The sequence below is a fragment of the Necator americanus genome, chromosome X, assembly GCF_031761385.1.
Source record: "Necator americanus strain Aroian chromosome X, whole genome shotgun sequence".
Taxonomy (NCBI): domain Eukaryota; kingdom Metazoa; phylum Nematoda; class Chromadorea; order Rhabditida; family Ancylostomatidae; genus Necator; species Necator americanus.
In genome coordinates, this window is record NC_087376.1 from 14,155,791 (window position 1) to 14,171,456 (window position 15,666).

Genomic DNA, 15,666 nt, shown 5'->3' on the forward strand with positions numbered 1-15,666 from the left:
TAGCCAGCACAAACGATCACTGAGTTTACATGAATGAATTCAGGTTGTATATCGAGAGTCTCTAAGGATCTCCCTCTCTTAGGGAAAAAATGCGGTATAGCAATTTCCACATGTGATAGACAGAAGGACAGGAACTTGACCTGTTTACCAGTGCCCCACACTTCGCAATATAGCTCTGTTAACCACAGAGAAGTTACCTTGTGCTTGATTTAACCGATTCACTGAGCAACTGATTTATTGATAACAGCGACGCTCCAACTTTCTAAAATTATGATTAATTGACCTCACAAAGTTTCCAACTGATTGAGGATATTGTAACTTCACAAGATTTGAACCTCAAATCACTCCTGGAATAAAAAGATTCCCACGAAGAAGTAAACAAAGAGCAGGTTTTCCACACTCTATAAAGTCTGCATTTATAGAGTTTGGATTTTGGATACGTAAAGCATGTGTTCTCAAAATCCCCAAAGGTAGCTCATCATATTTGTAGTTTTTCTCTTTTCTTTTCCCTTAGTATTTTCGATAATCACTTTTCATGTCACGTCCTTCATGCTTGAAATGTTTTATTCTCCAAACTAGTTATGAAGGAAGAGCCTTAGATGAGCACTTCTGGAGGAGTTGATACGAAGTCGACGGTAAACTGAGAAAACCTTCCAGTGCGTCGCCCTCCAACCAAATTTATGAAGTAGTGACGCAGTGTGCGGCGAAAGTTCGAACCAAATGCATAGTATATCAGGAAGTTGCACGATGAATTCACGACGACCATCAAATTCGAGAGATCAATTAGGTACGCATTCACTATCTCGAACAGCAACTCCAGAAAGTTCACGGTCAACGGCTGAAACAAATTCCATCGTTTTACTTGAAAACGTACAGTTGATACAAATACTCACCAACACATTGCATGAGATGAAAAGACAGACAACAAGTACAAGCGTCAAAATGTCAGAGTCGTTTTGTTCTTCTCTTTTATTTCGTTTCATAGAAACCACAATTGCGGAATTAATGACCACTAACAGAGAGACCGGTCCGGCTGCCATAACAATAGTATACAAATAAGCATAATAAATCGTTAGATAATCCTAAACAGCGCTATTGTCCACTTCTACTTCTGTTACCTTTCATCTTTCACATGGTGAAACACCCAGCTGCCTGCATCACCAGCACATTCGGAATTTAGCTTGCTTATTTGGAACCCACTTATTTCAGGTGTGTGGACAAGCGAACCATTTCGAAATCTGGTGGGACATCCTGTATATTTTGAAGAATAGTTGAGAGGAAATTGTAAAGTCATGTAGTTTAAGGGCGTTGAAACAGCGCTGCTGATTTACACTAGTTTTGAATGGCTACAACCAAAGGAACTTACGATAAAGCGCACAGGAAAATGCAAGCATTCAATGTCAACAACCCAAATTCATAGCATTTCCCGTTGTTTTTGTATTTGGAAGAACAAACAAAAATTAACACTATACATAGATATGCTGGACTTCATTTACACGACTTCTTATTTCAATGCTTTCCTTTCACTGATAGTAAAGCTTGGCTACGGCCAAAGATGAATGCGTACAGCACGGCTGCCGGTGCTGTACGCATTCATCATTGGTCGTACTGGTGCTTCAAACTCCGTCATTGACTTATTAGTCCATCAGCAGCCGTCACAACCCTTAAGAGAAGGCGAAATGAATCTTTGAAGATACCAGTCAGAAGCACAGCCGCCGATTATTTCAAGCGTACTTTCAGAATTTCAAATGTGTGTCCTTAAAACAAGTGAAGTTTTGCCATCCTTCGCTAATTACTTTCATACCTCCGCAATTCTGCTACCGGTACATCCCGCAAATATATCCGCGAGATGAGAAAGAGATCTTAGGACTTGTGTTTTTTTCTCAGAACTAAACGCAATGTTTAACATTTTCGTAATTAGGGTGTCTTTTCAAACATTCTGTTACCCCCAAACTACATATGAATTCGAGATTTCCATAGTCTCCAGAAAATTGTGAAAGTGACTCATTGAAGGTTAGTAAAAGGTAAACAATCTGAGCAGTTCAAAACTTACTTACAAAACTCCTCTGTGGACTATTTGACCTTGGGAACAATCCTAGGAACACCTCATTCCGCGGAGATATATTTGCGGGATAAGTCGGTACCAGAACTGTGGAGGTATGAATGTAATTAACGAAGGGTTGCAAAACCTCACATGTTTTAAACACACGCATTTGAAAGACGGAGTTTGGGGCAACAGTATGGCGGCCGTGATGTATGCATTCATCATTGATCGTAACAAAGCATAGCTATCAGTGAAAGGAAAGTAGTGAAGTAAGCAGTCGTGTAGATGAAGTCTAGCATACGTATAGTGTTTGCGTTTTGTTTCGTCGCTTCCTCACAAAATCCTTCAGATGTGACCATTCAAAGGTAGCATATTCAGGATCAACAGCGCTTTCCTAAATAGTAAACACGCTACTACACTCAAATGCTTGTCTATGTAGAAATGCTCAAATCGATTTGGTTAGTCGTCATGCATTTCTCAACGTTAGCTCAGACCGCTCTAATGGCGGCTTTCAGCACGATGGTTTCGGTATATTCGAAAATAGAAGAATTTTTTTTTAAAGCAGACTGGGATTTTTATTGCAAAGAGAAAAAGAGGAGGTATTGAAATTTATAGAATTCCGGATCTCGACACATCCCATACTTATACGTTTGTAGCTTATAATGTGCTTAAACGCGATCATTGTATTATTTTTCTGGACATCATCGAGTGAACAAATAGGTGTGTTCCACAGTCTCACAACCTAAAAAGATCGTAGCAACTAGGAACGTCGGCACATAGTCGGAACGTTCGTATGAGCTAGTAGCCGCACTAAAGCAGCGCGTGATTGACGTCTCCAGAGAAGAATATGGTCTGGTAGTTAGGCAAAGGACATTGAGCATGGCTTTAAAATTATCTACAAAAGTAATCTAAGTACTAGCAACGGATTAGGTATATTTGTCTCTCAACGATTCAGGGACCCGCCTCAGTTTTGAAGCGTCTTTCTTCAACAACCGTCTCATAAAGGTAGTTGTAAAAGTTGATGAATGCTGAAAGAAACTGCCACTGATGATATCACAAATTCGCCCCTTCTTGGCGTACATTTTTCAGGTGAGCTGTTCGATTCAAACCAAGGGAAAGTTCCGAAAATTGTTCGATGAGAAAGCAGCTAGGTTACCGCTAGAGTATGAGATCATAGCTGCGGGAGATCCTAACGGACATGTCGAGAAATGGAGGACGGCAATAGACGACATGATGGTTTCTGCTATGAGACGAGAACCAAGATGGCGAGTGCACTATGGAGTTCAGACACCTACAAAATTTCGTCATGGCAAACACAAAATTTTCAAAGCGACAGTCCCACCTCGACACATTCTACAACGGCAGCGCTAGGATGCAAATTGACTACGTGCTCATAGGACATCGCGATCAAAAGCTTGTCACCAGCTAGAAAGTCATACCTTACGGAACAATAACAACGCAGTGGCATCGTCCGCTTCTACTGACGATCAGAATGGTGCCTTTAAAGCAGAATCGCGATGGTCGATGCAGACCTGCTCGATTCCAGTGGTTGTGATTAAAGGTGGGGGGACGAGGTCATTTCGAGCATCCAACAGCCACTCGCTAAAGCGTCAAAGATAGATGGCGGCTCGCAAGTAGAAGGAGGCTCGAAACAGCCCAAGCCCCCTGAGACGGAGAAGACAACGTGCTCAGACAATCTTTCGAAACTGTGTTATGAAAGAGGACACCAAAAGACTGGTTAAAAAAAAAGCACAACAATACCCACCTGGAAGAAGATGGTCATTTCAGCAGTCCGTTTACATTACATGCCGATTCGGTTGCTTTCTCAAAGTACAACGGTCTTTGAACACATCATCAACCGTGGGATTCGAGACATTTTGTAACTGCCCAGTCGTCAGTGCGGCTTCTTCTCCAGCTTAGCAAAACCGATGTTACCCACGCTACACGACTTCTGACTGAGAAACAACGTGGGAGTAAAATCTGTTGAATCTCACATTCCTCGACTTACGGAGAGCATTTGATCGCGTTCTGCATGAAGTCATAGGAGTCAATCAGGTAGATCCCAATCCTCTACGGTTGTGCACGACAACATACGAAGTCGAGTGCAAGCGCTGCGGGAATGTCGGTGGAGTTCTTGAGGTGCGTCTCAACGTCAAACCAAACCTCGAGTGCATGGCCAACGACGTCAATGAGACTGGCACCATCAAGACGACAACAGACTTACAAAGTCTTCCAAGGATATCACCTTCAATTCACTTGTACAACACCTTTGTTCCTGTCGTTCGTCGATTTGCTCGAAGGGGAGCCAGTGATGCTTACATTCATCCCAATCCAACGCAAGGTTTCCCCCCAAAGGGCTCGAAAAGCATCGTACTCTGCTCTAAAGAATTTTCTTAAGAAACCTGACTATCGAGTCGGAGATCTTCTTTTAGTGTGCTTGATATTCCGTGGTATCCAGTTTCTCACAGCTGAGGTCCAAGGATTGTGTTGAACGACACAATGTGTCCGGGCTCTAACAGACCAGGCGCAGATCTATATTTTGATGGTTGCCGATATCATGTGTATCTGTCTTCTTCCACAACATCACTGTATTGTTGGTTTTCCATTGCCTAGGAAGCTTGCATTTTGACAGTTAACGAGTGCAGTGCTTTGTAAGTTTATTGATAAGGACTAGGGGCACTTTCTTCAAATGTTCACACTTCATTCTCTAGAGACTAAGTGATGGCATGTCGGACCTTCGGAAGGGAGAATCTCTAGCAGGACGAAATGTTTATCATCTCTCAAATGGTAAGGAGGGAAGTGGATATAGGTGTAGAAGAAATCTGAGTGAAAGTCATCAATGACTTTCTCTATCCCATTTCTCGCTGCTATCCAGTAGTTGTTCTACCTAGATTCAGGAGGGCGAAAAGTTTTTGTTTTACGATTGAATAAGTTTCGACGAGCGCTACATGCGAATTATCTGCTGCTTCAACCAATACTGATGCTCTTCTTTCTTTGAGGTATTCCTTCATCGCTTCTCTGCAAAGCCTCACGAACTCGAGCATGAGTGAGGAGTGACCTGCAATTCGTGCGGCTCCACACTGACGTATTAGCACAAGAGGTTCTGGAAAGACGCATCCTTTGGTGGCTTTAGAACTCTCGGCGTGATTCACACAGTTGTGCAAATATTCCACGAGCCGATTACATAAGTCGTCAACATTGTCCATTGCTGTGTTTTTGCGAAGGCTAACGAAGCGAAGAAATCTCAGTCGATAATGGTTCTGAGACTTCTCTTCGTAATTTTTGCGGCTTTCTCTCCTTTCCGTGTAGAGGAAAATCTTCTTTGAAGGAGGCGATGGTCCGATTCTGTACAGAACTTTGGTACAAAAAAGACCTCCGTTAGGGAAGACATTTTACTGACAGTGTGTAGAATATCATAAAGGAACCCTCCATCGAGCGAGCGACCGTCACAGCCAGCGTACAGAGATGAACTTCTGGAAGTTTCCATTGCACTCCATTGACACATATTCCTAGAAACAGTTCCTCTCTACGGTCTCCTCTCCTCTGTCAGATACGGTTTTCGGTGGATCTGATGACGTCATACTTGATCTCCCTGCCTGCATTGTCAGATCTGTAATAGCCACTTCTGATGTAAGTGTACACTGCTGTGTCAAACGTTCCATCAAAGTGATGAGTCTCTCCTATCAGCATTTCATGCTTTTGATTTTGGGACCCATGAGCTGGTTGTAGGCTTCCAATCGCGCAGGTTTTTTAGGGAGGAAGTCGGGTCCTCCAGGAATGAAGAGATGGGGCTTGATAGTTAGAAGAAACCGCCCCCTTGCACCTACTAGACACCTGGTTGCAGGCTTTCAGCCGGAACGACGTGCTCGGTTTTACAAGTTAATCCTAACACAGCAGATACAGGGAATCGATCCCCTGAATCTACATACGCTTCAGGACAGCCTCTTTTGTCCCGCGGCTAGCTTGTTGACAAACCACGTAGCCTCGCGACTGATCGGCTGTGATCTTTCGAGATATTTCGAGGTGCCACAGATCTTTACGCAGTAAGCGAGATCCGTCGCACTTCCAAATGTTACGGTTCGATGCTGTCGGATCGCATCCGACAGCATCCTTGCAATTGAGGTGATTGTTCGTATTACAACCACCGACGTGCTCTGTGACAAGAGAGTGCTTCGGAAATGGAGGTGCATGGAACCATCATTAGACCTGCAACACTTTATGGCGACGAATGTTGGCCCGCGATCAAGGAACTCTTCCATAGAAAGGAACTGCGTGAATAGCGGAAACAACTCTGGTTTGATACAAGTCACACTGATACAGAAGTAACCAGTTCCCACCGTGATCAAGCACATGACCAAGTTCAATCGCGCCACATGATTAGAAAAGCGAACCCGTCACTGAACGGACCGAAAGTTTCAACTTGCGAATACGAGATCCTTCGCCTATGTTGGACTACTTGGTGCCTACCGTGAAGTCACGTTTCTAAAGAACTTCCGGTTGCTATATATTAATGAGGCTAACTCGCAGATAATTACACCCAAAAGACAGATGATCCTTAACGCTAAAAGATGATCTGAGAAGTAAGATACTAGTTACATATTTGCAAAGTACAGGAATTTTAGTGTCGAACGGAGATATAGTTATATAGCTTCAGAACTGTTTCGAGCTTTCAAACACTACTTACAAATAAAGAAACGTTCAAAATTATTAGCCAAAAAAAGCTTTTTTCTTACAAAACTTGCAAAAAAAAAAGCTTTTTTAGTGGAGTAGCTTCGCTTCTGATTTTTCTAGCTTAATAAACCCTGTAAGTTGTGCATTCAAAGTTGCGATATCAATAATTCTTATTACCCACTCTTGCTTTTATGCTATTCCCAAGTAATATCTCAAGTTAGATTTGAACCTGTGGAGATGCAATTTTTAAAGTGGTTTTACGGAGAGTTTGTCTTTGTGATTTCTTGCAAATTCTTTCAGATATCGAAAAGACGGCTTTTTTCTGGAGAGCTGGAGTTTATTTGATAATATTAGTCTCGAAAAATTTCGTGGCATTCAATTTTTCATCAGAAGGTTTCTTTTACCTTTATGGCAGGGTATTACAATCAATGTTCATGGCTGCACTGCAAACAGCGTTAACAGATCGAGGTACCGCAACTGTACCCTCAATACTCTAAACATTTAAAAAAGAGTGAATGAATAAAGACGAAACTGAGCCGGCTGTGAACAGCCGTTCCCAAGGCAATGGGTTTTTAATTGGAAGAAACATCCAAAATTTTGAAATTAAAGATTCAAATCACAAAGGTAGAAGTACAAAGGTAGAAATTTTATGTAATTCTACGCATATCTGTCCGTATACTGCTTCACTTCTTTATTTCAAAATACTAACAAATTAGAAGACTCAGAAAATGGGTTGCAGTAGATCAAATATATGAAAACCAAGAAATAGAAAGAGCAACTCCTCTTCTCTATGTGGTTCATTTGGATGCTTCATATGAAGTAGGATAATCCTTGAGAGAACAGGCAGTCGAGCCAATTGCTTTACAAGTTTTAAATGTGGACTTTAAAGGTGAAAGAACTCTATAATTGGCGCTGCTACTTAAACATTTTAGCAGAAAGCACCACTACAGTGGGTCTTACGCTTGTTTATTACAGGTAAGTAGCACACAGGGAAAAATTCACTTGTCATAAATAAAATTGGTCGAAGACATAGTACCGGGTTAGATCTCAAAGCAGTGGGGCACACATCCTTGGAAACTGCACCATACGGCATACTCCAGCAGTCCACAACGTATATCTCAAACATATGCGGGGAGTTGTATATGAACGCTATGCACACAATAATGAGCAATATCTGAAATGAAGATTTTGTTTATATACATTATGATGGTACAGGAACCAATACCTGTGTTGACCTGAGTGACAAGAAGACAACTAACTTTGCGTGACAAACACTCTCTCCTCTGAGTTTTGTTCCGATCATCGCAACGAACAAACACATGTTCCAGTTATTACATATTTCACTCTTCTAATAACTATGCTCCAACCAATGAGACCAGATACTAATCACCTTTATGATACTGCTAATTATTTGTTGTAAGTGTAAAGGTGTATGTTAACGTTGCATGAGAGAAGAACATTACACGACGGAACGACAACGAACACAGTGTAACGTGAACATGCAGTACAACCTTTGGTCAATACTTCCTCAAGGTTAAGCTCAAATCTCCAAACTTCTGCGATCTATCCGCTTTAATCTATTCTGTTTATATTATGTCTCTCTATATAAGTATTCACTACAGAATAAAAATACTGCTGAGAAACATAAAAAATCTGTATTGGGCACAACCTACATGTTGCTTTAAAGATAACGCAACATAAAATTGACGATGTTGAGGTTTCTCCACGAGTAGATATAGTAGGGTCAACACGACATGAATCACGTATGCAATTGAGTACGCGGCTTCTCTTGAAGCGCTGTGGTGAAGGGTAGCGGCTAGGAGAACTGTGAAACCTTTGCTGGCATCGCCCATCGTTGCAGTTTGTGAGGTTCCCACTTCGGTTCCAACTGCTGCTTTCATCGTGCAGTTTTGAGCGCGTACGCAAATGCACCGCAACTACACTCGTGATTCATGTTGTCTTGACGCAACTATAGAGATGGAGGTGTATAGACGGGTCAAAACGACATGAAGCACGGTGCGGTTGCATAAGCGGCTGTGCTCGCGCTGTAGATAGCGGTTGGAGCTGAGGTAGGACCATCGCAAACTGCAGGAATAAACGGTGGTAGCAGGGGTCCTCACTCGATCCTAATCGCTATGCTTCACCGCACCGCTTTGAGCGTGATCGCTTACGCAACTGCACCATGTTTCATGTCGTTGTGACTATACTATATATAGTTTACGACTGTGATCGTGATCACCCCTAATTCCCATCGAGGATTCAGAAAAAAGAGCACGTAAAACAGCTTTGGTAGATCCTGTCTCCAAAGCAATGAGACTTATTACAATCTACGGAGTGCGAACGTTCTCCAGTGCGCCAGCGACGGTGCACGTAGTACAGCTTCTGCTAATTATTTGAGCTATATTAGTTGTGTCGTTGACGTCGGCTATGGAACTGCAACCGTTCTATTGCGTAATAACTTCTGTCGTGCCCGGCACAACTTTTTCAGCCAACCGGCATCCTTTTTCACGCGGCGCGCGGGAAAATTGCCATTGGCAATGTATTACGGTAACGCTTTCACGCCGGTCGCATATATAAGGGCTGGCTCCGAGCACTCGGTTTCCAGTTCTCTTTTATCACTCCTTGTGGTGTCGTTATTTTTCGATCGATCACCGCACCACCACCGCATGTCCGCTTTATGCCATCTAACTCTGGCTGGCTGCCCCTGGGCCCGAACCGCAACCACATACCATCTGTCGCCGAGAACCACAACCACTAAGCCGTTGACAGATCCATCTGTTATCCACTTTTTATGTCGTATATTCGTGCATTGCTGTGTAGTGTCGTCATAAGGATAAACCACGTATATAAGCCACTTCTACCACAAGAAAACCACGGGGGATTAGGCTGGGGGTGGGATCAGGGGGCAGCTCCGAGGTCCCCGAAGGGGGAATCGGGGCAGGGAGATGGGACTCTGGGCACGAATCCGCAGGGTTCGAAGGGTCTAGGCCGCCATCAGGTGGCTAGCCCAACGCAGGCTCCTCCGGATCCAGGCAGTCGGTCCCCTGTCCTACCACCTGCCTCCTCCTCGGAGCGGAGGCGGGACACCACAACTTCCGTCGTTGAACACGTGATAGGACAAGTTACCTTTAGTCATGTGTCAAGAAGAGCATAAGGTGTGTAAAGTGATTCAACCCCCCCAAATGATTCAATTCCTTAATAAATCCGCTTGGGATGCGTCATTACGTTCACTTCAGCTCATAATCGTTTGAGGTTCACGTACATGTAACTGGCCTGCACAATGACTTGCGGGGGTAGCCGATGTATCATGTCGCTGTTTTAAACCTCCCAAACAAGTCTGGCACCAACTTATCGACCAGCAGGGGTGAAAGGCTTTAAATTCCGTATGTTTGCAACATCAATATACCCCGTTTTGGAGCGTTTACCGAAAAACACGTATCAATCTTACCCTCTCTGTTGCGCAACGCCGAGGCCTACGCGAGATTCGCAAACTTTGTGCAGGTCAAGATCAAGGTTTTTGTTAGTGACAAAGGAGAGAAATTTGTTGTCATATCACGTGAGCTAGACATAGCGATAACGAGACAACACCTTGATGATGACAATCTATATCTTCCATTTTCCGCCAATGAATTTTGAAAACATTATCGTCGTCTAAACATTGTTTGGGCTGAAACAGCATCAGCAGCAGGGCTACCTAAAAACCTCACGCGTCTCAAGGATGACTTATTTGTGTGTCCGGTCCTATACACCCTTATGAAAATCCACAAGCTCTCTGGAAATGGTCTCGCTTCAAATAATCCACGTGAATTTAAGGTGAGACCTACTATAAGTGGTATTGGGGGCTCCACGGATAGAATTTCCTGGTTGCTCAACGTGATCTTAAATCGGTTGCTGAGATATGTTCCTGTCCAACTAAATAGTTCCAACAGCTTCCTCAAACAATTTTGCAATACTACGTTCGAACGTGAATACACCATAGAATTTTTGACGTTACGTCGCTTTGTAAAGAAGTTTCGAACGATGTCGTGATGCATGCTGTTAACGAACTGCTCACGCAGCACCGGCTTCAATTGAACATGTACGGATTGAGCATTAGGCAGATCCTGATGCTGATAAACGATGGCTAAATTGCTTCATTTTTCGATGATCGGGACACTACCACCGACAAATTAGATTCGTGGCTATAGGACAAAGGCTAGCACCCACTCTTGCATTTGTTTTTATGACCAGAATCAAAAAGCCCGTACTAGCCCATAAGCCACTGTTGTATTGCCGTCAAATAGATGATTGCTGCGTCGTCTGCCCAACACAGGCAGAATTGGACACCTGTTTCGTTTGAACTAGCAGTCTCCACACATTAACTTTAGAAAGAAGAAACCGATAGGCAACTGGTAAACTTTCTTAAATGTGTTTATTTTCTTGCGGAATGGGATATGAAAGACTAACTGGTATCGAAAACCCAGCAGCAAAAACATATTAATCCACTTTCGTTCAGTGCATCCTAGTAAAATGAAAAATCCGTGGACCGTAAATCAAAAAACGGCAGTATCCAATGGGTACCCGACTGGTGACTGTGTTGCTCGACAGGCACGACATCCCTCTCGAAGACCTAAAGTAGTAGATGGCCCATAGGAGATTTCCATTCTGTCTGTCTTTCATATCTGATGATATGAACAAAGCGGTAGGACGTTGTCTGCGTCAAGCGGGTCTACAGAACGATGAGAGAGTTGTGAAAGTACCACTAGTGAACCTCAATTGTCAGCTGGTACGCAATCGTGCATATGACCGAGTTTGCATAACTCCCAGCTGCGCGGTTTGCCCACATGGCAAAGGTGGGGATTGTATGACATTAGGAGTGTGATTATGAGGTAAGCGCTAGCCATTATGAGGTAAGCATTAGGCGATGTGTTGTTCACAGAGTACGGTTGTCGTTTGAATGCTTTCTGCAGGTGCTGAGGCGCTTGAATGGACAAATCACTGACGGCTTTGATTTTTCCGAAAGCGATAACGCCGAAACGTTAGCTGTTAATAAAACTCATTACCAATCTTGGCCACAGTTGAAACAAATCAGTATAAAAGCTAATGTCGTATAATTCTTGCTACTGGCTCAGAGGCAGATTGCTCGCCTATTAGGTGGGTAGCCCTGGTTTAGTTGTCTCCAGGGCAAAGCTTTGCATCTATGTGGAGTATTTTCGCGATATGCAGACAAACACAAACCGTCTAAGCGCGTTATTAAGCAGCATGATAATAGTTGTGTATAATCGGTTTGCCTTGCTCGTATATCATTACTTGCTGCGTCAATTCGTCTTTCATTCCCCTCTTTTTGTTCCCTTCCCAATTCGCAGTTCTCATCGCTCTGCCGCAACACAAATTTCGTGCGCAAGATTTGTTCGATGGAAGGAAGAAGAAGGAGAAGAAGAAGAAAACGGAGCCTATTTCTTTCCAAGCGTTCCAGGAGGCTTCCTAGCTGGTGTAGTGGTGTAACTGGAGGAGACGCGCTGTGCAGCAGGGAGATCGGCTGCTGGCGGCCGATTTTCTAGGAAACCTCTTGTCCCGGACATAATATAGCGAAAACACCATTTCAGGAAGCATTTCAAACTCCGATCAGAAAATCTTCTTTCAAAAGCAGACTACTCTTGTCAGACGTAGCCGGAACTCCATACCACTGCTCCATACTATTACTGAGTGTTGCCATAGGACCGCGTTCACGGTAGGAATCTACGCATGGATCGACAAGCCTGAATTTCTGTAATGGCTATGTGTGACTGGGAGTTACGTGCAGGGTTAGGTGAAAGGACCCGCTCCTCATTTTGAGACGAGTCTTAGCAATTACGTTTTGCACACCCTCCCAATTCTATAGATGTCGGATGTAGCTCGGTAGTGAAACTCTACGCTTAGTAACGTTGCCAATGTGATTACAGGGCAGAAAGAGCATGTATTTCTATTACTTAGGCTAGTTAAGGTATACCATGTGTGAGCAGATCTACTGAGCGAACTAGTCAGGAAGCTGTGAAAGCTTGCCATCAACTAGCTCATGCGCGCAGGTACGGGTGTCACTTGACCCCACCTCTTCTACGGTCTAACGGATTGTGACCACTTGATTTTTAGTAGAGTGGATCCCTGTGAATCCCTACGAAATGCACTAAAATTCAGCAGTAGCTGCAACCTGGGAAATCTAAGGAATAGAGTACTCCTTCACGTAGCCCCTTATCCTCTTAGCTTCACTTCTCCTACTCAGTTATCCCCTCAAGGCTTTATAAATGGCAAACCCAATCAAGATGACCATTCCAACACATGGCAACAAGTCCTAAGTTACCGACATTGCAACTATCAGACTTTAGGTGCGAGGTTAAAGAATTCCCTGCATTTTGGAATTTGTTTTGACTTTGCGACAACGACAGTGTTTCAACCCATTAAATTTCTGTATTTTTTAAATCATTTCTGTATCTAAAGCACACTTGAGAGATAATGCGACCAACTTAATTGCTAACTTCAAACCTACGGCAGAGAACTACGAAGACGCAGTGCAACGTACTTAACACCTAGAACGAACTGGAATTTTTAAAACACGATTCTCTGACGTTTTAGCAGATATGAGCAACTCTTCGGATCTGGTAATGGACAAAAGACAAAAGAACGAAGCGATTTGGTAACAGTGAAGTATCCGAAGGAAGGCCTGACACCGGGAACCACTAGAACCACCATCTCCATGTTTCCCAAACACGCACAGGAGAAAATCGACGGACTGAAGAAGAGAAAAGATCCTCTCTGGATGAGTTAGTACTCCTTGAGCAGCTGAGAGTAATAGAAGATATCGATCCAGTAGAAGATCCTTTCTCTCTTATCACTTTTTCAACCCATGCAAGTTCGCATTCCTTTTCGAGACACTCAGGCAGATCATGTTTTTATTTCGCTACGTGGACTATCAGCCAACGCATGATGGGCCATCTAGCGGATGCCGCGCGAGTTCTAGCTCTTCAGCTGAGCAACAAATATCGCGCTCACTTGTTCCTAGTCCGGTATCCTTTACGACCTCCTATGAGGCAACATTATCGCTCTTCTGCAGATCCTCATTGTGCTTTCTGCCGTCGCTGGAGGCACTCTCCCGAACATTGTTCAGAGCTACGAAGTCTGCTGCAGTGCAGGGATGTCGTTGTCAAACTTTGACTTTGCTGGAATTGATTGCATTTCGATAACTATAGTAGTGAGTATACAGCTCCTTCATGTTCTTACTGCTACAAAGCATAATCATACTTTTTCTTGCGTGCATGAAAGAGATGCTCATTGATATTGCAGTTATTGTAGACGCTTCCGTTAGCGCCGTCGTCTTCACAGAAACAAGTATTTGCCGAGACAAACGCGTGAGCATTCATCTCGAGAATCATCTCGGGAAGTTCGCCCTCGGACAGAAATCAGAGTGAATCCCGACCGATACGCGACCGTTTGATGGTAATCTATATCTCCACCGTTGACTGTAAGAATAATGCTAAGTAATACTCGTAGCTTCTCTAGATAGAGGCGTTCAATTCAGTATTATACACATCATTAGCCTTAGACCTGGGTTTCCCTTTCTACCGTTCTAAGAATATTGCCATGATGACCATCCGAAGTCATAATTTCCTTGGATCATCGCCGCAGGTCGATTTTATGCTCGCGGGTTAGAACAAGGAAATAGTTCTATTAAACTTTGGACCACTGAGAATATCACTACTGTTCCGTATTTGTGATACTATAATCAGCCATTCCGTAAAAGGTGATAGAGATTGGCGTTATACACGGAGTCGATCATTATTGGCAAGCTTTGGATCCTCAAGGTAATTATTGCCTTTATTCCTTCTTTGTTCCGACCAATTCAATGTTTAGTCCCTTTCTATCGGAAGCTTACAGGTTTACAAAGGAAGAAGCAACTCTTTGGCTGTGTTCTCTTGTAAAAGCAGCGTGGTCACAAACGGTTCCATCTTCGTTCTGGAAGTCTGACAATGGTCATTTAGGCAGCAATGAGGCGTTGGCACTCCGTCATCAATAGGACTCCCTCCTACCTGACCTTGTAGGAACTGGGTGCGTGTAAAGAGGGTCCCGGCGGATTTTCGAGCATGTCCCGGTCATGCCTCGTCAGAGCAATTAGCGATGGTGCGTGCCCTAAAGAGATTCACTTTCGTTAGCACCTAAATAGCTGACTCTGCTTACCTACCGCTAATCATAGCTGCATCACCGGCTAGAGTATAATTCACTATCCACTAAATTGTTTTGGAGAATCAGACACATTCACTGCAATTCTGTGAGGTGAGGTGATCTCAATTTAGTAATCGTACCAGAAGCAAGAGAAATCCTCACGTGAAATATGAGATAAGGATGTATCTAATATCTTCAAATTACGTGCATAAAAATTTTCTTTAGAACGGAACACTCCAGGTTTCAAAAGTAACGGTAATGAGAATTATCTTGAGAGTTATCCTGTAACTCCCAAGCTTTTTTGTAGCCTATTTTATTTCTGGACAGAGGGACCTTCTGTATCTCTGACTTCTTGGAACTAACAGGAAGAAAAAGAGTTCAAATTTCGTAAGATTTCTAGACTTTCTGAAGATGATATAAAGACAAACTCACTCCCTTTCTTTATTAGAACACCATTCAAAATCCGATGTACTTCTATCTAACATTATTATCCTTTGACTTATTCGGTAATTTCGACAGCTCATACCACTCTTCTTTGCATATTTTCTTGTAACTCCGCAGTTTTCTGCGTCTCTTTGGCTAGAAGAACATCTAAGACGGTTGCCTGCGTCTTCATGAACGACTGGAGCGTGACCTCTTCGAAGTATGCTCGCGTATCCGCCGGCATACCCACTGGGCACGTTATGTCTCGGAGGCATTCGCGGAGAATCCGCCGGGACCCTCTTTACCGTTCCCCGTAGGAACTATCTGTAATTGTTTCTACTCATAATTTCTTATTA

General features: G+C 43.4%; 2 protein-coding genes across 3 annotated transcripts in view; one reads left to right on the forward strand and one right to left on the reverse strand.

The window, feature by feature from the left end:
* RB195_023016 (uncharacterized protein) overlaps nucleotides 1–3,415 on the forward strand; it is a gene marked incomplete at both ends in the record, with an annotated part of 42,062 nt that extends 38,647 nt beyond the window's left edge. For both annotated transcript variants that reach the window (XM_064210309.1, XM_064210310.1), the window contains one exon: nucleotides 3,134–3,415. In XM_064210309.1, coding sequence (XP_064066191.1) covers nucleotides 3,134–3,415 — 282 coding nt within the window. The remainder of the gene's footprint in view (nucleotides 1–3,133) is intronic.
* On the reverse strand, nucleotides 596–15,554 carry RB195_023018 (uncharacterized protein; the record flags this gene model as incomplete). Its single annotated transcript, XM_064210312.1, has 6 exons — nucleotides 596–838; nucleotides 894–1,082; nucleotides 7,752–7,889; nucleotides 14,760–14,854; nucleotides 14,907–14,952; nucleotides 15,414–15,554. 6 exons carry the CDS (start codon nucleotides 15,552–15,554, stop codon nucleotides 596–598), a joined length of 852 nt encoding a protein of 283 aa, XP_064066193.1.
* Nucleotides 15,555–15,666: the final 112 nt, after the last annotated feature.